We start from the raw sequence: 26,736 nt of genomic DNA, 5'->3' as shown, positions 1-26,736 counted from the left end.
GTCCTTTTAACCTGTGAGGAAAACAGGGTTGAAAATTGCCCCAAATCAAAACTAACAAGTCGGCCAGACACAGTGGCACATGCCTATAATCCCAGGACTTGGGAGGAGGCTGAGGCAGAAAGATCACAAGTTGAAGACCAGCCTCAGAAACTTAGCAAGACTGTCAGCAACTTAGTAAAATCTTGTTTCAAAATAAAATAAAAAGAGTTGGGAATGTAGTGCAGTGGTAAAGAACCCCTGTACCCAGTATAACTTTAGAAAGTTAGTTTCTAAACTAACTTTAGAAAGTTCGTTCTCACATTTCATGTCTCCAAATAGTCAGATGGGCTTAATTCACATTTAAAATTTTCATCATATAAATTTTGTATAGTTTCAGAATAAGGATTATTTGTTTCATTAGCTTGTTTTTATCTGTAGTATACTCCCCAAACACACATACATGTTCATATGCTCATTTTCTCCCACAATGATAAGCCAGATGCCTAGCATATAAGCTTTTATTATTTTGTTCCAGGTCTTCTCAACTTTGTCTCTTGATAGTTCTGCAACCCTTTCCCTCTTACTTTTTGTTAGTAGATGTTTAGGATATGCAAACTAAAGGGAATATTAGTTTAAGCAAATTGCAGTTGGAAAACTAAATCTGCCAGAAAACAGCAACAACAAATTACACCCTTCAACTCCTTCATACCCACCCACAGACCAGACATAAACTGAAATTATTTTTTTAGAATTTGTAGTTTGGTTTTAGCTATAAATCTGCTCCTTCACATTAGCATAATTTCTGACAACTTTAAAATCAATTATAAAGTGACCCCCATCTGGAGAAATGGAAGAGCTGCTTCTTGTATACCTTCATCTCTGAGTCCCTAAGAACTGACTCTACAGATACTTTGTCCCCATTTCGCCGCCCCCCCCCCCCCTTCTCCTGATTTGTCATCCTGTTTATCTCTCTCCTTGCATTTGAGAAAAGAGCCTATTGACTCAGCAGCCCAGGGATACAACCCTTTCCCTCGGGGATCCCTACTCATTAGCTCCCTGTACTTGCTTTCCTTCCCTGCTGGCTCTGAGCTGTAACCTCTTCTGTAGTCCTCTTCAGGGAATGAAAAGAATTTTGTGTATAAATCTGGTTTAAACACAATCCCACAATAAGTACTAAAACAAAATAAATATTCATTCAAGGATGGAAGTATAATAGAATGGTGGAAAAAAGACTACCAACTTACAGGATTTCTCATTGGGTTTCATGATTGAGACACTGGATTTCTTTATTCAGAAAAATAAAACTCCTAGATCAAGAAGTGCAGCTTCTCCCTAGAATATTTCAGAGAATATCTGAAGGTTTTTGGTTTTTATACAGCTTACAACTTGACAGCTGAATGTGGGAAAAGGAACAAAAATAGAAGTTCAAGATTTCTTAAAACATTTCAATGACTAAAATGGTCACTGTAGACATCAGGAGAGAAATCTCAGCACACAGTTCTAGAAAAGAGTTAGTTTGGGTGCTACTTGGTCAGCTCCAACTGAAGAACAAGATAGGTGTCAAAGATTCTCTGGCACAGATTAAGCATGATAGCTCCACCTACTGGCCTCTGCCACACTCTGTTATTCCATTCCTAGTTCAAGTGGTTCTGGTGGAGACATTGACTTTGTGGGAAGTTTTATTCTCAATCACAGGTGAAAATGGTTATTGCTGGTACTGCTAATAAATAATAGCCTTTGTTTGATATGGGAAAGATCTTAAATTTAAAGGAATTATCTGATTTTATTTATTCTCTTATTGTACTAAAATGTACTGTTAAAAAATACAAAAATAAGATTCTCTAAAAGACATAGGCCTTGTGTGATGATAATACAAACACTTCAATCTCAGTCACATTGTTTGTAAAGGTTTCTTTGGTACAAAAAGAACATGTCCCTCCCCCCACTACATTGTTGCTCAGTTAATGATTTTCAAACAGAGTCATTTATCAAAATTCAATCCTACTTTTCTAATGTAATAAATTAATGCCATGTTCTATCAGATAAAGCAGGTAACCTCAAGGGGAACTCTTGGGGAGCTCTTGGGGAGTCTCAAGGGGAGTTAGGAACAGAGCTGTTTCTGTTCTATTCATCGTTTTATTTGAATAAAGGGTGTGCTAACATGCCCAACCCTAACATTTACAGGGTCTGAAGTACTATATGTCTAAATATTTTAAAAGGTGTGAGCCAAACTCTAAATAAAACCTTCTCTGTCCACCCACCTTGACAAATATCTTCCTTACTAGAAAAGCATTTAAATGTAAAGTTCTATATCTCCTCCAGATTCCATGCCAGAGAATGATGGCATAGACAGCCAGACCCTGGCCCCTAAATACCTCTCTTCTCATGCATCACTCCTCCATCTTATACTATGGGTAGTTCCAGGCTCTTTTTTTGTGGACACCTTGGCCCAGTGCTTTCTCTGTCCCTTGCAAACAGTTTCCTTGGCTGTCCCTTCTTTCCTCAGAAGGGTAAACTTAAGAGACCTACATAGGCCTACGAAGGAATTCAAACCTTGGGGCAGGGAATTCTGGGATCTCAGAAAACATGAGTATGGTAGGAGTCAGGGGAGGTGTAGAGGTGAAACAGGCTCCAAGAGACACAGAGACATGTCCACTTGTCTCTGTGGGGAACAGCCCTGAGAAAGGCAAAGCAGTGCTCTCCATAGTTGAACACTTCACTACCTGCATATGCTTCCATGACTGTTCCTTAGAGATTTTGAAACAATATTATATAAAAAGTACACATGTTGCTGTGTTCCCAGGGGGGCACAAAAGCCTGAATGATTAAAGCTGCAATATAGATGTTCTGCTCTATGTGCGCAGTGACCCTAGGACATACTGCCAGGACACATGGCTCAACCCCAATGGGCAGGACCAACAGCAATGATAGGGTGGAATTTGCCTTATTGTGGACCCAACTGCCAGAAATCTTGGTCTTTTTAGCAGACTTAAATTAAGGGAAAAAAAAAAAAAAAGACAACAACAACAACACATACTTGAAATTATATAGATAAGTACCAAAGATTTTCCAAATAAAACATTAGTATTCCTTGCACATATTATAAAATTGGAAAGTAAGCAGTTTTTTTTCCCCTCAGTTGTGAAACATGCCAATGCTCAATGTAAAGTGCTTTGGTGAATTTGGTTCTCATTTAAAAAACATTTTTGGGGGCTTTTCTTTTTTGTTTTTAATTTTATTTGTTCTAATTAGTTGTACATGACAGTAGAATGCATTTATACATTTTGAAGACATTAAAAGAAACTGTGACATGACAGTCATTTCTCTCCACCATCCAAAATAGTTACTACTGCCTAACCCCTTTCAATCAGTTCTGTTGACTAACCTTAGTTAATAGAACAAAAATCATAGACCATTGCTCTCTTGTATGTGATTTGTAAAGTTCAGAATGTTATAAAGTCCAATCTCAGGATAGAGGGTTGAAAAGATAGCATTGGGACAGGAAATTCCAAATTTGAATGTGAACAGTCTTCTTCCTTCTGTAAGGAAAGTTTTAAAGGGCCTCATTTTTTCAGTAATTTCTTAGAAGAGCAGAGAGAGTAGCAGTTAGTTAGACTACAGTTGACATATTGATACTCATCCAAGTTCATCAGTTATTTCCAGTTGTGATCTCCATCACACCAGCAAACATACAACACAGATGCACACACCAGGCTGACCCTTCCCATGGTATTTGCTTGTGTCATAAATGCCTTGGTCAGTACATAAGCTGACTTCAAACTCCAGCTTCAGATTGAATTTACATTGCCTTAAGTTCAAGAGTAAGATACAGTTCCATATTCAGGCTGTGCTTCCTTTCACCCCACTCAGTTAGAGGCATTCTGTTTTGAAATCATCATATTGTGCCTAGTGAATGGAATTTTAGGGCTTTATATCAACAATATTTGAAAATTAGGTTTTGAAAGCAATATGACTTAATAGACACACTGTTCTAGGATCTTTTGCAAACATGAGCATATTTAATCCTCCAGTTAATCCTATCTGTTTCATTTATAAGGAAATCTAAGGGTCAAAGAGTTTAACTTGTTAGGGATCACATAGTGGTTGGGTAGAATTGTAACCCAAATCAGGGTCAGGCTGGTCCACATCCTCTCTTGTTCTTCTCATGCAATATTCCATACTTGAATTGAAATTCCATGTTTCCCATTTAATATCTTTCCAACCTAGGAAAGTTATACATAGCTTTGCTTGAATCTTAATTTTCTCATCAACAGTCTAATCACAGGACCATTTCTTCGCAGGGATATTTTGAGGATTACCTTAGGTAAGTAGGTAGGTAGGTAGGTAGGTAGGTAGGTAGGTAGGTGGGTGGGTGGGAGGATGAATACGCAGGCACATTACATGAATATATAATTCATAATGCCAACATGTCATATGATCAGACAAAAGAAGGAACCACAGGCCACAAACACAATCCAAAAGTAAACTTTCCTCCTCTACTCTAAGCATTCCTGCTAACCTGGGAACCATTGTAAGTACCTGACAGGCCAAACAGTTTTCATATATATAATTGAAGTTTTTATATATATAATTAGGACTGTATTCAATTGCTTTCCGTTCTGGATTAGATTTTTAAAAATTGATTCTGCACTGACAATTCAAGTAATAATGTGTGCAATTAGACCATCCAAAATTAGTTTTTGGACCTGTGTCTTTGTAAGATGAACTTAGAAGGTAAAATAAATAAAACGGATAACATAAAAGCACATGCAGGCTGTAATAATACTGTATTGTGACAGAAAAAAATAGCCTGCAGACAGTTTCGAATGTTGAGTCAAATGATTCATGGAATTACAAAGAATCCAACAGCATTCTTTGGTATATAGCCAAAGTGATAATCAGAGGCAAACTAATTCAATGCTTTGAAAAAAACAACCAACAAAATAGAATGGGGAAATAAGTCAATTAGAAAAGAAAATGGCAACATTAGGAAGAAGCATAAACATAATTAGATCTAACTAGGCAATATTGCTAGACTCAAATTAAATCTTAACTAGTAGGAATGAATGAAAAGTTTTATAAGTAGTTATAAAACAGGGATCCTATATAGACTTTATGCAAGTTAATAGGTAGATTAAGTCCCAAAGATATATCTTATTTCAACTAGAAGATAGAAACCATTTCAATGTATTGTAAACTCATCTGTTCAGTACCTATGACAACTTAAAGATCTTCATTCCTAGAGCAAATGATTCATTGGCAGAAATTGGCAAAGTGTATCCACATACACATATATACATATTTTCTTTCTACATAAGTAAATCTGAAGTTACCTATCCTCAACATGAGCCCAGAGCATCACTTTAATCTGAATCTGTGTAGATTGCTTCCATTGTGGCTTATGAGTAGTATGAGTAGTATTTTCTGGCTAAAGATTTTCTGGTCAGCTGTTTGGCCTGTCAGGTACTTACGATGGTTCTCAGGTTAGCAGGAATGCTTAGAGTAGAGGAGGAAAGTTTACTTTTGGATTGTGTTTGTGGCCTGTGGTTCCTTCTTTTGTCTGATCATATAACATGTTGGCATCTGTCTGCTAGCCTTTGCACAGCATGGATCCTTACAGAATCATCAAGTAGTGCTAGCACAAGAGGGCTTCCCCAGGTCTTTGCAGCTTCTCATGCCACAGCCAAAGATACAAGTTGCCCTCATGAACTATTGACAGGACCAGGATGTAACCTATTCCTCATGGATGACTATAATGTTAGTGTTTCTCAATAGAATTTCATTTGGGTGTGGATTTTAAGGTGTCCTGGCCTTACTACCCCATAGCTTTTAGTTTCCTCAACTTTGACTTCAACTTCATTGTCCAGATGGGCTTTCTTATGTAACATTAACAACTTTCAACTCTGTGATCCTGATAAACTTCTTAAATGCATATATTATTTCAAGAATCCTACACATTGAACTGAATGCTGTAAAAACTTTACAGACTAGTAGTATGTTGTACATGAACCCCAAAATCTGCAAATGAAAAATCAGATATGTGTCCAAAGTGACAAATATATATCATAAAAAATTGATGATTGCTAAATACCACCACACACCCTAACCCACCCCTAGTGAAGAAGACAAAACAAAATAATTAAGAAAAAATTACTGTGTTCTAAATAGCTTAATCTAGTTGGGTGTGTTTCCATCAGTACTAGGGAAAAAATTAATGTTTTATGGTTTCACTCAGGCAAATGTGACAATCTTTTAAAAATAACTTGGGTATATGTGGTTGGCAGTAAAATGGGCCTCCAGAGATGTCTATATCTTAATCTCTGGAACCTGTAGATATGTTAGGTTGCAGATGGAACTGAGGTTGCTAATTGACTGATCTGAAAACAGATTCCTCTGAGATGCAGAAGAATTTGTTTCAGGGTGATGCAGTATGTGAAACATGTGACGTGATATTACTGTCTTTGGAGATTAGAAAGGGGTGCAAACTAAGGAAATATGGGCAACCTGTAGAAACTGGAAAAGGAAAAAAATAAAAATTCTCCTCTAGAGCCTTCAGACAGAAACAACCCTGCCAACACCACTGTTTGAGCTCCACGAGGCTCAAAATTATAAGATAATGAAGTTTGGATTACTTTGATCCACTAAGTGTAAGTTTGTTGCAGCAGCAACAGAAAGCTCTTACACATTGTGAAAGTGACATTGATTTGAATAAATACTGCTCAGTTATTACCTTCTAATTGTAGATTTGTCCTCCAGTGTAGTGTTTTTTTCTTCTTCCGCTCCTTGCCATGCATCTCACTATCACTTGTGCAATGATGATCTAATCCTGAAAATCATATTTATGTGAAACTGTCTCCTTACATCTTCACCTACCATCCAAATTAGAAAAAGCTTCCCACAGGGAAAAAGCTTTCCCTGTCTGAGTTATTGACTTACGGTCTTTTCCCCATCTCTTGTCTTTGATCCTTCCCCTCAGTCTTGCATCCTAGACTTCTTCCACTAATTTGCACAAATAAATACCAACCTCACTGGTACTCAGCAGGCCGAGGCAGGAGGATCACAAGCTCAAGGCCAGCTGGGCAATGTAGTGAAACCCTGTCTCAAAAAAGTAAAAAGGGATTTGTTCCCAAAATCTACCCCCCACCCAGAAAAAAAGAAGAAAAAAAAAAAAAGAAACACCACCTCGCTCCATCTTTGTCTATATGTGCAAGCATCCAGAGAATGAAGAAAGATTATTTTTGAAAATGACTTCTGTCTTTAAAAGATGACCCTGATTCTTAAGTCATGACTTTCATTAGTCAGTGCCCCTGCACACAAGATGTTCTTGCTTTTAAAGCTTCTGGTTCCACATCCTTCCTGTAGCCAAAGCCCTTACACCTTCCTTAAAAGATCTTCCCCTCCCCATGAACTGGAGCAGGTCTTTTAGTCAGAGCTGCTAGAGCAGCTCTTCTTCAGGCCAGGAGTCAGCAAAAGCCCACAGCCCAAATCCAGCCCATCATCTATTTTTGTAACTAGTGTTTTATTAGAAGTAAGTCATGCTCATCATTTACCTGTTATCTATGGGTTTCGCACTAATGTGGCAGAACTGACTAATTTTGGTAGTTCTTAAAGGATTATAAACCTAAAACATTTACCATCTGCTCCCTTAACAAAAATGTTTGCCAATCTGTTTCGGGCTCTTTTGTTTTTGTTTTGTTTTGTGGTAGCTTAGTTAATATAATGCTTTTACACTTGTACAGCTAATATCTTAATAGAAAGGGAGGGAGAGAGAGTGTGTATGCATGCAGTGGAGAGAGTGATTGTTATCTGTCTACTTATAAATTTATAATCTGAATGCACTAACAGGGATATTGCCTGTAAGGTGTGGCTTCTATATGCGATGTTCACCTGGTTGTTCAAGGTGACTTGTCCTTGTTAAGAGAAAAGTTAAGGAAGATACAGTTCCTTTGATATACTTTCAGGGTACCAGGACAGTGGAGTCAGATTGATCCCTGCACATCTGGTCAACAGTTCTTTAGAGACGATGATAATTATAGTAATAACAGAGATCTCTTACTATGTGACCACTGGCACTATGTGACGTGCTCTAACTTGTTTTTGCTGTTGTTTTGTTTTTTTGGGGGGGGGGTTGGGGAGGAAAAAAAAAAACAAGTTAAAACTATGGGAAAACTTGCTTCAGATTTGTTTAAATAATTAGCAAACGGTGGTTATGCTCATAAAGAATTCTATGTAACATAAGTGTGGGTTATGATTACTCAGATGTTTGTTCTTCCCAGTGTAAGGTAAGCTTTTCCAACAGGGAAGGTGTCCCTAAGGATGAGGTCCTCATTCTGATCCTTGAACTCTTTACTCCTACCCCCTATTCTGGCCCCCATGGATTCTCCTTTACTTGGTGTCTGAGCACCTTTGTGTTATTTCAGTGCCCAAGTTCTATAGTACCAGGCTTGCCTTGCTCTGTGTCAAGTCAGCTGAAACTGAGTGTAAGGTACAGTGGTCTCTACAGTGCACCTGCATGCTTATTAGCCAGGTTTCTATCTGGTGTCTATACTCAGGGGCAAGTATTAGGCTTCAAAGTCCTGTGACAAATTGCTTCTCAACTGCCTGACCACAGCCAAGGTCACTCTTGGGAGTCTTTCAGGGATGTGCCCGTAGTTGCCCTGACTCTGCTGTCAGGTTGACATGCTGGCGTTGCCATGTTATACTTCATAGCCATTGTTAGTCTCACTATACATTTGTGGTTTGACAGACTGCCAATGACTGCCTTGGCCATGCATTTTCTTTGTCTTCTGTTGTCCAAGAGGGTGTTAATTATTGTGACCCCAGTTAGGACCTAGAGTAAATGGTTCCTAGGATAGGAAACAACACACACTGTGTCTATGATCCATTCTAGTTTTCATTTTAGATTATTGCTTATTTGTCTAGCTGACAGAATTTTAATTCCTACATATATTGAGTGCCATGTTTTCTATCTCCAAAGTACTTTTGAAAGTCCCTTAATTTATATTCCTTCTTCTATGTATGTATCTCTCCTCCTCCTCCCCGCTACCCACTTCACCTTCCTCCTTCCTTTCTTCCCTCTTTCACAGCCCAAATGTTCTCCCCACTAAAGTGAGAGTAAGACTATCTAATCTAAAATGTAGCATGACCAAACCATATTCACTATATGATGTTAGGTAAATCAACTCATCATTTTCTCTTTCTTAAAAACTTTTTAAAAATCATATTTGTTTATTTTGGTGGGGTTCTTTTTTTCTGTATTTTTTTTGGAACTGGGAATCACAAACCTAGGGTTTTGCAAATGTGAGGCAGATACTTTGCCACTGAGCTATATCCCAGCCCCAACTCATCATTTTCAATGGTTGTAAAATGAAATCTAAACTTGCTGCCTTGTTAAATGTGTACGTTTTTGGTGAGGCTGAAATGAGGAAGTAAATGCGTTTATTTGATAATTATTTCGCCTTTAATATGTATTAGGCACTATACTAGGTTCTGGAATACATACACAAAGAGAATAAATAGGGTCCCCCCCATGGCACTGACATGGTTGGGAAGACAGTAGATGAGCAAAAAAAGTACATATTGCTCATTATTGCAGGTCCTTCAATGTATTTTGAAGGAAATGAGCATGATGCAGTGATTGAGAATAACAGAGGAGGAAATTTAGGAAAGTTCTTCAAGAAAGTGATATTAAGAAAGTGACATTTGAGGTCATAATATTTGGGAAAACAAAGCCTACAATACACTGAACCATGAATGTACATTTTTTATGGTAAGATGCCACATCAAACAATGGTAGCCCCCTCCAATCCATGTGCAACAGGGGAAATTACAATGCAACAAGTTCCTGCCGTTTCTGGAGCTGACAGTTTACAATAATCTCTGTACTTTCTTGTAAGAGTCCATTTTTTCATCTAGATCTCTTCCTGTTTCCTCTCTTCTGTTTCTCATGTGTGCTGGCCTAATGTAGGTATTGTCATCTGTCTGCTCTCAGTGGTCCTGTCTTCCTCATGTCCACTCAATCTTCTCTGTCACTGTTCATGTTCCTGCTGTTGTGACTTGCTCCCAAGTCATGTAATTGTACAGTTAATTTCCATTTCCAAGGCTTTGACTCATGCTTCTAAGCCTTCCCTAAAGTTTCCCAGGCTGCCTTATTTTTCTGCTCACCTATCTATTTTCATAATAGAAGCAATTTCTGATAGTCACCTCCATGAGAAGCGAATATTTCCAAATTGATCTGACTGGTATTGGTTGGCATAGTACCCAGCATGTAGTGTTCTCAATAAATATTTATAAAGAAATGAGCAAATGTATTGATTATCTGAATCTTACCAGTCTATCTGTAGGTTTATAGTTTCCCCCCTATAATTTTATATGTGCATGTGTGTGTGTGTGTATGTATGTGTGTGTGTATATATATATATATGTTTATATATATATATTTGTTCCTCGCATGTTGAATGCATATAACCCTTTTTTCATATTAAGATATTAAAATCTTTCTCCATAGAATTTTAAAGTTTTAAATCTATAATTTGCATTTGCTATAAGTTTAGAACTTTGTCATTAATCCAAGAGACAACCAGAGGCATTGATATCATCTCTGAGTTCTTTGTACCTTGTCCATAGCATAGTGATAAGCACCCAGCATGTATAATATGGATGTTATTTTACTAATGACAATAGCAGTCACTGAGACTCCAGTTATTTTGGTTTTTATTTTCAGATCATAAATAATCAAACATATTATTCAGATTAAATGGCAATTTTCTAAGGAAAATCTTTATATTAAGGAACTTCTTGTGTTTTCAGAATTAAGGAGCAACTAAAAACATGTTACTTTTGAAAAAAAAAATGTTCACATAAGTCTAGCCACTTTGTGTGATCCTGTAGTCATTAATGAGAATAATAATTTAGTCATAAACAACTTTTAGAGATCTTTCAGCAACAAATGAAATACAGGTTGAATACCCTAATCTAAAAAATCCAAAATTCAGAATGCTCCAAAATCTGAAATATTTTGAGCACCACTATAAGTAAAAAATGCCGCCCAATGCAACCTCATGTAATGGGTCATAGTCAACTCAGGGGCACTAAAAATATTGTATAAAATTACCTTTTAACTTGTGTTTGTAAGGCATATATAAAACATAAATGGATTTTCTGTTTAGACTTGGGTCCCATCTGCAAGATGTAACTAATTCAACATTCAAATAAATCTGAGATCTGAAATACTTCTGGTCCCAAGCATTTCAGATAAGGATACTCAATCTGTATTCACTGTTTTATAAATATAAAGGTATGTTTAGAATCATCATTGCCAACTTCTTTCAGGAACTGGATGTGTTACCAAGTAGTCATGTAAAATAAATAGAAGTCTTATTATATTGTGTTAATTAGAAATAATTTTATCTTTTAGCAATGGGCAATCTCTGTTTACAGTTCTAAAGTATTTAAATAATATAAAAAATTGGATAAATAATCCCTTTGGTGTTTGGTTGCTTAGATTATATTTTGTAATTCAAGAAATCCTACATAATTTACACTGTGAATTTTATTTAGACACTTCAAAATAGTTCAGAACTTAGGATTTTATATTTGTTGCCCAGTAGGATGTAACTGTAAAGTAATAACACAGACTTTCAAACAAATATACTGAGAGTTACTACCCAGGAAGCACCCCTGTCCCCTACAGAGAGTCACTTAGGAAGGCTGCACATTGTTCCAGTAAAGCCACTAAGGCCTAACAGCAGTATGACATGTCTTTCTGTGAAACTGCCTTGGAAAGACTGAGAAATCATAAAGAGCATCATGACATATTGTTTTAAGTATCCTGAGTTGTAGCTAAGATGAATTTGATTCTGGTGAGAAGTAGGACCAAGAGCAGTGAATGCTATTTAGAGTCAGAGTTGGATGTAAAATAACAAGAAGGGCTTTCTTGAATGGTGTGTGAACTAACTCTTGAACTGAATTGTCAAAGAGGAGGTCCAGAGCCCTAGACATTGGAATAAATGTACAAGTTCCCAAGGTAGCTACCATGAAGAATAGTACTTACTAGGTGGGAAAAAATAAAATCAACATGTGTATGTTTGCAAAATAAGATCAGTTTTATTACTTTATAGACATACCTTGTAGATGAAAAAAATACTACTATCATGGAACTCTTTATAAGCAAACTTCTGAATGTAAGTAGAATTTCTGTCTCATCCTTTCTAAGCCTGTTGAGAAAGCTAAATTTCTAATAATGACTTACTACTTTAAAAAAAAGTGTTTACCATTTTTGAAAGTGGGTGCTCTGCAGTTGCTCTTCACCTTTTTCAGATTAGCTTTGTTACCTCTGCTATTCAATGTTTTATTTAGTGTATCCATATCTGTCCACCCTGAGAATCTCAATGTACTTTCTCACTGTAACATTATTATCAAGTTATTGAACCAAAGTAAAAAATAACATATAAGCTGAAGGTTGTTAATTGTTCCATATTGTTGCAAGCTCTTTTGTTTCCATTAGTAATGATCAAATGCCTTTCTTTTTTTCGAAGTGGAACCCTGGTATCATGGTAAATAAGAACCTCAAGAGAGAAATCCCAAATTAAAAATTTTGTAAAAATTAGTGGTATCAACTCTGGGGCCCCTATTATGTTTTTCATTTTCACTAATAAAAGCTTTTAAAATAGAGTTCAACAAACATGTTGCTCTAATGTAGAGATTCCAGCTAGACTCATTGCCATGCATTGGGAGGTGGAGTTGATATGTCCTGCTTGATTGGGGCTTCCCAAATTCATTCCACCACATTCCACCTTCATCCAGGTCATCCAGACCCCCATTTCTTCATCACTGAGTTGAAATAATAAAACATAAGATGAAGCAAGGAAGGCAGAGAAAATTGTTATCCTTCTGCAAAGACATGAAGACAGCTAAATTGTGACATAATTTAAGCTTCAAATTTGACAAGTTTGATTGGAAAATTATGTGACCCAAGTAGTTAGGGATCAAAATGGTCACTAGTTCATAGCTGTAAAAAAGTCATAGAGCGGTTTTTCCACTGACTGATAGAATATTATTTTATTCTGCCTAATAGTAACTATCACAAATGACTATTGTTTTGCAGTTTGGTGATTTAAATGCTGTATCTCCTGGAAATCTGGATAAAGGTAAGAATTGAAAACAATGTACTTTGTTAAAGGAATTCTTTTGAGCAAAACTCACAAAGAGGAAAATATAGCATATGTGTACTGCACTCTGAAATTGTAGAAATAGCATACAAGTCCCAGATGAACATGACAGTCATGTCTTTTGGAATCCTTCATTATTTTGCCATTTCACCCCATCCTGTGTCTTCCTAATGTAAGATATAATAAATGCATGAAATGGAATTTAAAGTTCAATACTTTTAAAAAAAATTTTTGACTTATGTTAATTATAAGTAATAAATTATTTCAGACCATGGCCAGAATCTTAGAGAAAAATGATAAATTTGAGCCCCCAGGCATTTTTATTCAAAGCCCACCAAGCAAGAAGAAAGAAGGTCCATTCACCTTTTCAGTTCAACTTTTCAATAAGAAAAGAACTCTGATAATAATGTGAAAATAAGATCATTGGTAGTACAGATGAAGAGGGTAACATACTCACATGTATACATTAGACTATATACTGGAGTATATTTTAATATACTGCAGCTATTTTAATAGCAGTATTGCTACTCCAGTATATAGTCTAATGTTTACATGTCATAGATTCCTAGAGAATCTCAAGATCAATAAAACCACTCATAAAAGAACAGGGAAAGTTTAGAAGGATTTGGGGTTGAGATAGAACACAAAAATCCTACCCAACTTTATAAACCAAACACAAACACAAACAATTCTGATAAAAAACAATACAGTACATTTTTTTAAAAACACATACACTTTCTAATGAGCAAGTACTAATAGTAAAATATAGCTTTCTTTAAAAGTGGAGGGGGTGTATCAGAGGTTTAGGGAAGTGTTATGGTTATTGACTTCTGGAGACAAGAACAAAATGTGCAAAGACTAGGTACAGTGACACGATTAAATCAGATCCTTCAGGCCAGAGCCAGTAGGGAATCTGAGGGAAGAGAAAGGATTCTGGGAGTCTACAAAGAACTGCAACCCTGTTCTCTAGAGCATGCTGTTCTAAGGTCTTCAGTGTTCAGCTCCTGTTTCTTGGGGGTAGAAAACATTAATATTGCTGGGAAAAGTCACATATCAATCAACATCACTATCATGGGAAAGTCTTCCCTTTCAATTGTGTATACTTTAATTCCCATTTTGGTAAAACATTATAGTAGTAGAGCAGAAAAATTTTAGAAAACTATAGCCAAAACAATGTTGCTACAAATACCTTCACTGTGGAATAACCAAATAACCCTCAGAGAAATAAATTAATGACAAATTTACCCAGCCTTGGAATAAAGTGCTGAATAGTGTCTCCGGTAAACTGTAGTACACTTGATTTTAGTTTTTGTGTACTAAACTTCCATAACCTCAAGTGGGTTCTCAGGAAATGTCTTTGAGTCTTTATAGGAGAATAAGATGTCTACAGAATTGCATTGATTTATCTTTAGGAACTGGAGAAGGGGCTTGCTTTTGCAGATTGCTTTGTAGCCTGTTCAAAGGGCCCTTTCATCTAGAAATGGACTTAAGTCCAGCTGATCTGGAACACTTAAATTTGTTCAGCCCATTATCTCACTGTTACTCCCATTCACAGCAAGGTAGATGTCAGGGCTTTCCCTACCTGTTTGTAAATGATTTTTTTTTCCTCTTAAGTAAGTGTTGCTCTTATATTATTTTGACAATTGTTTATTTGTGGAGAGGAAGCTAAAAATTAGTGTGATATATCCTCAACTTCTTGACATGGTGAGGCTGGTCCCAGTTCACCTCCAAGCCCAAGGCCTCCTGAACTGCAACCAAGTTGGCATATTCAGAGGCTAAGGAGAACGTGAAATCTTGAGTTTTTGTGGGCTTTATCTACAAAATGAGGATTTCCCTATGATAATAAAAGTAATATTGACCCTTATAAAAATTTCAAAACATGCAGAGAATTAGATTTGATCAGTACACACCGATCAAGCATGGGAATGGTCGCATTGAATTCCCCTAATATGTGCAAGTAATAGATGTTGATTTTTTTTTTAAGAAAAGAAACTATATAAAATGAAACTTGACAATCACAATGCTGAGAGACTACTACTACTAAGAGGGTCCTTCCAAGCATTTTTGGTTCATGTATCAAGAGAAGAAACAACAGAATAAATAGTATCATAAAATGTTTCTGTTATACTCTCTTGAAGCAAATGTCTGTCAAAGACATCCCTGTTCCTGCAGCTGCCCAATCCTTTGAATCTGCTTATGCTGACAAACTCTAATGTTATCAAGTTCATTTCTAGAGGGAAAAAGGTTAATGAAGATAGGCCAAGAATACTTCTTTGTTTTTCTCTTAATGCATTATAAATGTCATTTCTAGCCAGTATCTTTTGATCTCAAATGCACCCAGCCTTTGAATAAAGTGCTGAATCAGTGTCTCCAGTAAACCCTAGTGCACTTGATTTTAGTTTTTATGTACTAAACATACCATTTCTCAGACCTTACATTTTGGACCTAAACATTGTACAAACCTTTCACACCCACTCACATCCAGCACTTTCCTCTGGAACCATCTTTGCCCAATTGATAGTAACAAAAGAAAAGTCAAGGAGCCAGTCTATATGAGGAGTTGAATTAGTAGAGATTTCTACTGTAGGTACCCCACAAATGCTATTCAGCGTTGCTTAGAAAGGGTTCATCCTAACCTGATGAAGAGATACTCATTGTATACAGTTTGTGATATGCTGTAGAATGGAATAGAATGAACAATTGACTCTGATCATGCAAGCCACTGTAAGTAGACACCTGATAAGTTACGTTTTAGTTAAAAGTGAGGTATTTGATGTGATTATATATGTCCTTGCTCTTTTTTTGTAAACAATAAAACATGTTGGGTGAGTAAAAAATATTTGTAAGGTAGGAATATATTCCTTACTGTTTAACAATGATCTAATGAAGAGATATTCTCTACACTCTTCTGAGAAGAATCTTCCACAGTCATAAAACTGTATGTGAGCATCATTTCTCTCTACTGTACTTTTGAATTTTAACAATGCATACTGAAAAAATTAAATGATATTCCATTATAATGATGCTTTAGTTAATATAAAATGTATTAAGATGTGGGAGTAACAGTGACTATTTAACACATTTAATTTCCAGAAATGAATACCAACTATTAACAGTATCAATGTTGCCAGGAATGAGAACTCATTGTGCATTCTTTTACTCTCATATTACTCTCCACTCTTCTTTTTTTTCATAATAAAAATTGAAGGTTTATTTAATACTGTGATCTATAGCATCAGAGTGTATCAGAAAGTCTGCATAGCAACCCCTGCTTACACATGCAATAGTTACATTGTGAATTGACATCATTGTCACCTATGTTAACATCTACAAACATTAAATTTGTATTTAGTATAAATTTTTAGAGGAAACTGAAAACATTTTAAAAAATATTTTTAGTCATAGATGGACACAATATCTTTATTTTTATTTACTTGTTTTTATGTGGTGCCAAGGATTGAACCCAGTACCTTACACATGTAAGGCAAGCTCTCTATCACTAAGCTACAACCCCAGCCCAGAAACTGAAAACTTTTAATCTTTTTTTTTTTTTTTTTTTTTTTAATTTAATGTTTTCAACTCAGTAAATTCCCCCAAAACCAGCAGGGTATACCAAAGTGACTACCAAAGTGATTGTATGTGTCATATGCCCTTATTTAATGTAGAAGCTTTATGAAAATCCAAAGCTCTTCTTAAAGGAGCTCTTAAAGTTTTGATCACAAATTGCCAAAAATTAATTATCTTTGCTGTGTGAGAAAGAATCACAGATGCCTTAATACAACATTGATACAAGTAAAATCCCACGAAAGGAAAACCTACAAGCTCTGTCCCCTGAGAAGGCTAAGAAGTTGCTGCCCTGATGTACTGTATTCAAGTGTTTCTAAGGCACACATTGATCACAGTTTTCCAATTTGTCTTCTGGTAGTAGTCTTGGTATTATTTGTTTGTGCAGATGAAGGCAGTGAAGTGGAAAGTGAAATGGATGAAGAACTGGATGACTCTTCAGAGCCTCAAGCCAAAAGAGAGAAAACAGAGCTGAGCCAGGCATTCCCGGTGGGCTGCATGCAGCCTGTTCTCGAGAGCAGCGTGCAACCAAGCCTCCTGAATCCAATCCACAGCGAGCACATCGTCACAAGTACTCAGACTATCAGGCAGTGCAGCACCACAGGAAATACCTACACTGCAGTCTAAAGAATATTAAAGTGTATTTTTCCAGCTTACATTAACCCTGTTGATATTGGGCTTAAGTTGAAAATTTTATAAGCCTGAAGGTCGACTGTTGTCAAATTCTATCTGTGCTGAACATTACCTTTTTGGAGTTGTGAAATGGAATGGGTGTATGTATTTTGCCAGGTCTTTTTTTTTTTTTAACATAAACAAATTATTTGTCACTTAATAATAAGAGTTTTTTCTCTTAGTTTCAGGTGTCAAGAAGGATTTTTACAACACTTAATGTCAATGTTTTTGTTTTCTTATAATTAAAAAGTAATTTACATTTTTTAGCTTAAATATTTTATTGTTGATTGTTAGTCTTGGTGTATGATTTTCATGTGTAAGTTTTTTAATTAGATGCACTTCTGTGAAATATCAAAAGAAATGAATTTCTTTGATTTACACTGGAGGCATGCCCATTTGGCAGCAGATGCATCAAATTTGCTTTTGAAAGGTGCTTTTTATTGGACAGAACCATAAGACACTATTTTGATAACATTTTGGAGTACAGAAAGAGAATACAGAGAATTTTTATTATAGTGCTAGAGGGTTGGGAAGGTCATCTATTTTTCTCTGAAGAAAAATTGAGCTGTGCATTTATCAATTCAGAGTAAATGACAGAATTGCAAGAGATTATGCTAATATGTACATAATTTGTGTACATAATTATTAGACCATGTTAACAATGCAAGTTTCCATGAGACATTGAATTTTAACCATTATTTGCACCCCAGTCCCTCTGTTTAAAGACTACTGATTCTGTATTTGGGGCCACTACACAAATGTGTTCTGCTGTTAAGTGGGGCTGTGATAGTTAGATACTGAAGCTGATAAAATGACTTGACTTTTTTTTTTTTTTTTTTAAGTGTACATGCTACTTATGCTGAGCTGGACATACAGGAAACCATTCCATTTGGATGACTTTCTTTTATTCCAGGTCTTTTTTCTAATAGTAGTTCAATATGCTGCTATTATAAAAGAAAATTTATAGAATGCAAGGAATGTAGCAACCTGCATATCGTTATTTCCTTCAAAAATACTTCCTGGTTTCTAAAATATGTGGATTTAAATTTTAAACAGAACCTGAAGGCAGTGTAACTGGCACACCTCACCGTTACTTATCCCCAATTCTGTAGGATTTGGATAGGTGGCTGGATGGACCATTGCCATTGAAGAATGTACATCAGGGATCATCGTACCTCGGCTATTACATGGTGCCTTAAAACAGAACTGAAGCTAAGGTTTAGTAAGGTTTATTTTGTTCATGTGAATAACTCTTCAATCCATTTGACAAAGTGTGCCTGTCATTTTCAGATTCCTGAAATAAGGACAGGTTACATGTTCTTCAAAGGAAATTTAGGGGAAATGAAGCAAAACAAAAAGACAAGAATTAGTTTCCCTCTGAGTGACCATGAACCTATTTTTTATTCTTAGAGTTGACTATTACTTGATTACAAATCAGATTGCTTAAGGGTATGGAATAGCAGGCTAGTTTTAATACCAACTTGTTACATAAAATCATATGTTTTAGACCATTCTTATCTAGTTACAATTTTAGAAAGTTAACAAAATAAGCAGGTACTTATTGAAGTGCATCTTTTCAGTCTACATGTTTGTCCATGTGTCTAGGTGTCTGTGTCCACATGCACACGAGTGCCCCTGGGGCAGGAGTCTGCTACAAAGTCAGAAGGTGAGTTCCTAAAGAGCATATACCCATCCCCATTTTAATTTGCATGAAAAGCCAAGGTTCTCTTAAGCACTCAAATTATTAACAGCAACAAAAAAACGCACATCCTTTTTTTAAATAGTTACAAAATACCAATCAGCAAACACTGAAAATAACTAAATAAAGCCAAAAGAAAAAGGAAAGCACAAAATGATTTACAGATTACAAAAGAAGACTATATTAACACAAGATGTTTATCTTTCCATTTGTATTGGGGGGAGGGGCGGGGATTGGGAAGAAGAGGGTGAGCCAATCTGTAAAGTTAAACATACCAAATGGCTTCTCAGGTAACATACAGTGTATCTAAGCTGTTGTTGCTTGATTGCCTTAGACTATTTAAGTTCAACAGTGTTTCTTAAGCAAAATTTCAATGTTTTAAATATAATTTTTAAAACTGACTCAAATTTTGTATTGTGCAACCTAATTATATATTTGAAAGTCCTTACTAGCACCCTAGCATCACCTTCATATAAACATCATTTATGATAATCCCCTTTTTCCTCCCCAAAAGTCAATAAATTTGCATCTCTCTCTCTCTCTCTCTCTCTCTCTCTCTCTCTCTCTCTCTCTCTCTCTCTCTCTCTCTCTCTCTCTTTCTCACACACACACATACACACACACAGCAGAAAAAAGTCATAATCTGCTAAAACCACTTTCATTTACATTAGGAAATGTTTACACATGAAATTAAAATCAAAAAAGGAAAAAACACTATTTTGGCTCTCCTTTCTGAGTTTTTTCAGTTTCCTGTCCTTACCTACCATCCCCTGAATGGTATTACACTTGTATTGGACCAAATGTATTTACTGGTTTCATTTTGTTTATTGAATGACTTTAAATGTATTTATTATCATTGTTTCCTTTAATTCAATGTTGGGTATATTTGTATCACTAGAGGAATCTGGTAATAATGGACAAATTTAGATTCATGATAGTTGGGGGATTGGATACCCTCTAGGATTCAACATTTCTTCCACTTGTTCATGGTTTGTTCTAAATTAAAACAGATTAGAAATTGATAAATATCACTGTATTTGAAATTGACTCAATAAAAATATTCTGATCTCCTTTAGGAATACTTAGGAATATTTATTCTTTGTGGCCAGGATAGATATTTGGAATCAATACACAGAAGAACACCTATCTACAGTTCACTCTACTTCCAGTGATTTGTAGTTCACAGTAAGACATGCACATACTCACACATTTTCATTAATGTCAAATTTGAATTTTGAAATGTTTTAGAAAATTAAAACTATAATTTATACATTAGATCAAATTGGAGCAATCACATTTGTTGTAATTATTGAAATCATTATTTTTATTCATTGGAACTGTGACTTTTCTAAATAATATTAGCCACTAATACCCTCATAAAAAATTTATTAACAAGTGACACAAGTACACATTTTAAGGACTTATTGGTATTTTTTGGCATTGTAATCACACGTGAGTCATGAGATATATCTGCATAAGCCAAGTGCTGCCCTTGAAATGAGGAAGAATGTGAGGAAGATATGTTAGTTAATTGGAAGTCTCGGAAAAGATGTTTCCATATGACAGGATTGAGTATCATGACTATAGTATGTTCTTGACATGTACTTTGAGGATTACACCAAAGGATTTGCATTCTTAAAACCAGTGAACAATGGGATGGAATGAGTGAACCATTGGAACATAGGGCCCAATTCTCAGTTTTTCCTTCGAGTTGCTGATCACTTTTCAGGATTTTCATCCAAACTATGTTTGGACTGACTGTATAAGTCTTACTGCCTTTTCAGAAACCTGCTTTCCTTTTTGTGCTTTTTCTTGTACTGTATAGCACGGTTCACGCACCTCTCTTTAGATGGTGTACTTTAAAAACAAAAGAAAAATTTCAAAAGTGGTTTTATCACTGCATACCTAAAATTAGTAGTGTGCAACATTGACTGCCTTTGATTTGTAGTAGACAAATGAAAAGGAACACGTTCTTGTAGAATGCTGTAAGTCATTCAGGAATGGATACGGTTTCAGTGCCGTAATCACGGACCTTTTTACATGAATACCCTGTCTAGAAGTACTAAATGCATTTTCAAATTTTAAAGAATTATTCAGATAATATATTTGAGATGTCTAAAACCATGCTGTGCTTGAAACATTTAGTGTAAGAGGAAAAAAAAGTTTGTCACTGTGATGTTGGTCCTCCATACGTGGACACAAGTAGAAAGTTAAAAACTTGGCAAGTCACCTTTGTGTACAGCATGAGGCAGTGGTTATATACAATAAATTGACTTTGTTATAACCTCTCCTCCCTCCCCAAATTCTTTGGAGAAATAGCAGCCATCTGAAAATTGAAGTCAGAGCTTTTGTGATCTGTATGAATACACCAGAATGTGGGGGAGGAGGGTCAGCATGCAGTGCTCTTGAAAATGGGGCTTGCCGCTAGATCAGAGCAGCCTCCATGTGTATGGTTAGAACAAATCAATTTAATGGAATCTAGTATTTCTGCAAGTTTGGTGATTTTTAAAAACTGGAATAGAAGCATTAATTCAGTGCTTAGTTCTAGTCTTAGAAAACCCCTTTGATGTAATGCCTTGTATTAACCCTTTGAGCATTGTAAGATATACAATGGGGGACAAAAGCCTTTCAGATCATTTATTTAGACTTAGACCGGTAAAATATACTCTATATCCAAATGTCTAAATATGCTCTTTTTTTTAAAGGGGGGGTAGGAAGAGAAAGTGTTTCCATGCTGAACACTTGCATTTTATATACAACTCCTAATTTTCCTTCAAGAGGGCTTGATATATTTATTCCCAAATATTCACTGCCATCTAAGTAAGTGTACTGTTTACAGAAAAAGAAATCAACTTTTCTAGCATCACATCATGACGCTGTAGAAAAGAAGGACAAATACATGGTCCTGTGTAGACCTATGTCATATCTGATTTCTGCACATTGAAGGTACCTAGATTGCCTTTAAAAGGTATGATAAAGAAAGGGTTACATTTCTTCTTTTTTCCCCAAAACAAAAGATCTCATTTATTTAGCTTTAGAAAGTACAAGTGTAAGTGAAGCCTTAGGAAGATATGAGTTCAAGTGAATATAGAAACTCTGAATTCTCTGGGGGCAGTTAGGCTATTTGGATTTGCATCACTCATAAAATATTGTTTGGGAATTCATAGAGGGCATAATTTTATCTATGCTCCACAACTTTAATACTTTGTCAGGAAAAAACCATATAGAGATAGAATGGAGAGCAAAGCACTTGATTTTAAGCTCATCTGTCAGAAGATGCTATGACTACTGCTTCTGATATCTAAGTATCAGTCTGCTTACACCATTGCTGATTTGTTCAAGGGAATCTCTTTGCACACTTGCTCCCCTTTGTCCCTAGCGTGATCAAACACGAGAGCAGTGTTGTCTGCAGATGTGCTTGCGCTGCCCTAGCTGGGCGCAGGTAAGAGTGTAACCTATTCTGATGTCTGGTGAAAAGACATCCGTAACATAGTGCAAGTATGCCGTAAACGTTGCTTTTTAGGCAGTTTAGGAAGTCACACCATGCAAATTACTCGTGTGTTAACATGCAATACTCAAAGGGTTTTAATTTAACTCTCTTCTTTTGAATTCTTCATGATGATTTACTGTAAATGCTTCTCAGTTTGCATGCCTTGATCATTGCTGCTAGTGATTTTATGTGCCAGTAGACCTGAGTTTAGTTTACCAATTTTACTTAATTAAATAGTAAAAGCCACTTACAAAGTGACTGCCTAGGATTTTTTCCCCCCTTTTGTTTAAGGTAATTGGTAATAATGTCCTTTTTTTTTTTTTTTTTTTTTTTTAATGTGATTGGTCTCTTTTATTTGGTTCTGGTATTTAACTCTTTTTTCCCTTTCCTTTGTTTTTTAAATAAATTATAATGTTGGGATTGGAAGCCCTGAGTAATGAAATATTTGGTAAGAATTGTCTATGTAGCTCAATAATGAGGGCAACAAATCTTTGTTAGAAGAATTTTGATTCTGGGGAGGAAAGTAAAAATAAAAACACTGATTGATTGCTGATAACCAAGTAAATTTTTTCTTCAATTGATTAGTAGTTCTGAACAATTGATTGCCTTGTTTTAACCTGCTAAACACAATTTTAAATGACCCAGTAAAGGAGGTATTGAATTTTATTCATTTAAAAAGCATCTTTTGTACCAAAGCAAATTTTTTTCTCTATTCATCTCCATCATCAATTTGGACCTACGGTGGTGACCAATGCGTTGGTTACAGAAACTTTAAGTGAGTGCCTTGAGAAAACTTGGAAATTTGTGCCTGAGGTGGTAAACTTTTAATTAGGTTAATTGTAGTGCTTACCAATCAGTAATTCTACTATCACTCAGGGCTTTCGTACCTTCTAGGTAAAACTTCTTTCATTGTGTTTTTTTAAGATACTGTATTTTTTTTTAAGTGCCATCATTTAAATTTCACTTAGTAAGTGGCAGATTCCATTATTCAGTCCCACAAGCACAGAAACATAGTAACACTAGGAGATATTTGAACATTTATTTTACAATCGACTGAATATATTATGTAAATGAGGTAAGCAACTTTTTGTAGAGATTGTATGTGTGAGATAATGTAATGTTCTTTTCCAGTTTTTGGACTACAGTTGAATAAACTTTTTAATTATTTAAAAACATCTTTACCGAATAACATGTGATGGTTTTTTGTATAATGTATTTGATTTTGTAAATACGTATTTCCTGATGTGATTTTTGTGAGAAATGCTAAATCTTTTAGTATATCATGTCCTCTCAAAATTGGCAGGAGCTAAATAATAGTTTGTGGGCAATTTGTATTGTGTACTGTACAATAACTGGGGAACTTTTATAATTATAAAAATATATATTAACTTTTAGTGTGTTGTTTAAACAAATGACTGGAACATACTAAAGATATTAGTAGGATTTTTCTGAATATTTCAGACTTGAACTCAGGCTAGCTTTCTTGTGTTTTTCAAAACGAAATGGTGTCTTGTCTTTTAAAATCAATAAATTTGTTTCCTTGTTACAAACCCACTTGAAATGGCTTGATTCTTTTTCCCCTCAAACATTGCCAGGAAACTTCTGCTACACTATCTCATCTGGAGCGTAGAATCTGTGTCATTCATTAGCTTAGAAACAAAATTAAGTTGTTTTCTTTCTTTGTGTCAAATGAAATTGGCAATATTTACACATGAACAGCACAAAAGTAAAAACAAAATTATAAACCCAGCAGGGTATAAATCTTACCCTCAAAGAAGATTAGTGATTGAGTGCTGTTTAATTTCAGACACTGTCAGCAATTTCATTGTAGTTCCAGATTTTTGGATAATGTGTTTGTTTTCTGTCACTTCACATTGATATTTGGCACCTAGATTCCTTGCTCAAATTGAATAACTTATTCAAATTTGTTTTAATACACTTAAGATATTAAGTGTACAGTTTTTTTTTTCTTTCTTCTTTGAGTATGTACAAAAAAATTCACTTTTTGTTGTACATTCCTGTGAGTATTAACAGATAATAGGGTCATGTAACCACCACAATCAAGTTTAAAATTAACTTTTTAATGTGTATATATTTAACTTTTTTCAGATCATAACATAGAGAGTATAGACTAGCAAAACTCAGGGAGTTTCTACAAAAGAAAGAAATACAAGGCCGCAAACATGATACTTTCACGATATATTTTAAAATTATCTCTAAAACTAACAACATTGACATTTTAACCTTTGAATATCCAAATTCATTCCAGTGTATTTGGACATTCAACCCCAGTTAATTTAGAAATGTATCCAAGTAATGTATTTAGTAAATAAAGGCAGAATTATAGTGAATATTAGAGACAATACTAGACTAGAAAGGAAATGAAGCTATTCTATTTTGAGTATCTTTAAGTTGTAGCCATAACCACTTGTGAGAGATTCAGAACTTTCACACAAAAAGAAAATAGTTTCCAGTTTCTAACTTTACTTTTTAACTTGGTGTCTCTGGGAAATCTGAAGTCTTTCAAATATCTTGTAACTAGTGCGTTTACTTCTTGGTTACAGTATTCTTCCTGCCACATGGCAACACTTGGACCCAGCCTGCTACCTGAGAAATGTAACATTTTCATTAACTGATCCTATTGAATCTACCAAATATTTTCCCTTCGTTTTGGTCTAAAAATAATGCAGATTTTTTTTCCTCTGAAAATAAAAGTTGAAGGTTTATTAATGTTTATTTAGACCATGGTGTGCACATGGGTGCCATTGTTAATAATCACCTTAAAAGAGGTAAAATGTTCAGATGAATGTGGAGGAGGCTGTAAGACAGATTCAAATTGGGATCATTAAACCCATGACTGCAATTTGTGCATATGCCCATATTTCTGCAAAGAAATTTCATGGCTTTCATCACATATTCGAATGTATATGCAACCCAAGGCTAAAATGTACTGTTCTAGAATGTTACTGCTAAAATTTAAACTTGGGTTTATAAAGTGGCAAGTCTAGAAATAGCATATTAATAATTATTAACACCACATTGATTTTTTATTATCAATAGTGAATAATAAACCCCAATCATGTTTTAATATTAAAAGATTATACTTCATCAAATTAAAAACGCTGTTGTGAGGCCTTTGAAAAATTCTAAAACTATTTTCTCTCAATGTCGATAGTCAGGTTGAAATGCATTAGTAAGACTGCCAATCAAAGTCAAGATGGCAAAATACAGTTGTAGCTTCTGAAGAATTAATTGATTTTAAAGTTCTTCACTTAGGACTGTATCTACCATAAAAAGAAATAGATGACACACTCCCAAAAGAATTGAGGAAAGCTTAATGGGCTATTCATCAGAATGTGTTATGGGTTAAAGGAATTATTTTTTCCTCAATGATAACATGTGTTCATTACTAGCTCTGTTCATATAAAATATAGAGAAAAGTTGGGTAAGAAAGGCATAGCTACTATAGTCCCCAATTGCCTAGTTAATCACCAACTTTAAAATGGTAACTACATCTTACTAATCCCTCTACTCATTGCATGTTCTTCCTCTCTGCCAGGGTGTCCTTGATAGGGTCTTCATATGATAAGGTGACTCAACGCTCCAATCCTTAGATTCTTATCTTTATTAGATTATTGCAGTTTTCCATTGAAGTGGAGCTGAGACACTTTGAGAGGATAGTGGCAGAGTATTCCTCCTTGCCCCATTTAAAAAGTAATAACTCTGTCAACCACCCAATCACAGGAGTGACCTCTTTCTCTGCCTGTTGGGTCAGGCATATGAGGAGCCCAATCTAGCCAAGGGATTTTCAAAGGACTAGTCTACTGATTTAATGAAGTCATGACTTAATTTCCAAATGGAAACTTTCTTGCACCCTGGATCCTCGAAAGCCTTTAAGCTCCATGTTTGCAGCCTGAAAAACCAAAAATCTTTAAATGGTTTATTTGGGGGCTGTTCCCATCTCTATTCCTTGATTCCAGGAGCCAGGCATTCTCACTATGAGAGGAACAGCGCCGACTCCTGACGGATGGCTATAGTCTCCCAGCCAGCACCATGGCTGAGCAGTTAGCAGGTTGCCTGTGATCTCTAGACTAAGCCGCTTCTATGTGATGAGACACATGAGACTCTTGAGTTCTGTGGTGACAGCCCGCATCTCTTTACTA

General features: G+C 35.5%; 1 protein-coding gene across 6 annotated transcripts in view; it reads left to right on the top strand.

The window, feature by feature from the left end:
- The window catches only part of RFX3 (regulatory factor X3), a gene marked incomplete at its 5' end in the record, with an annotated part of 288,404 nt that extends 264,283 nt beyond the window's left edge, over nucleotides 1-24,121 (top strand). For 5 of the 6 annotated variants that reach the window (XM_079113050.1, XM_079113049.1, XM_079113051.1 and 2 more), the window contains 3 exons: nucleotides 12,099-12,161; nucleotides 13,085-13,127; nucleotides 17,101-24,121. In XM_079113050.1, the coding sequence (XP_078969176.1) occupies nucleotides 12,099-12,161; nucleotides 13,085-13,127; nucleotides 17,101-17,339 (345 nt within the window). In that variant the 3' untranslated portion in view covers nucleotides 17,340-24,121. The remainder of the gene's footprint in view (nucleotides 1-12,098; nucleotides 12,162-13,084; nucleotides 13,128-17,100) is intronic. The other variant, XM_079113052.1, reaches the window with a different exon arrangement.
- Between the last annotated feature and the right edge of the window lie 2,615 nt (nucleotides 24,122-26,736).

Source organism: Sciurus vulgaris, assembly GCF_902686455.1.
Source record: "Sciurus vulgaris genome assembly, chromosome: 15".
Taxonomy (NCBI): Eukaryota; Metazoa; Chordata; class Mammalia; order Rodentia; family Sciuridae; genus Sciurus; species Sciurus vulgaris.
The sequence above is the reverse complement of the archived record's forward strand: the minus strand, read 5'-3'. Positions and strand labels throughout refer to the sequence as shown.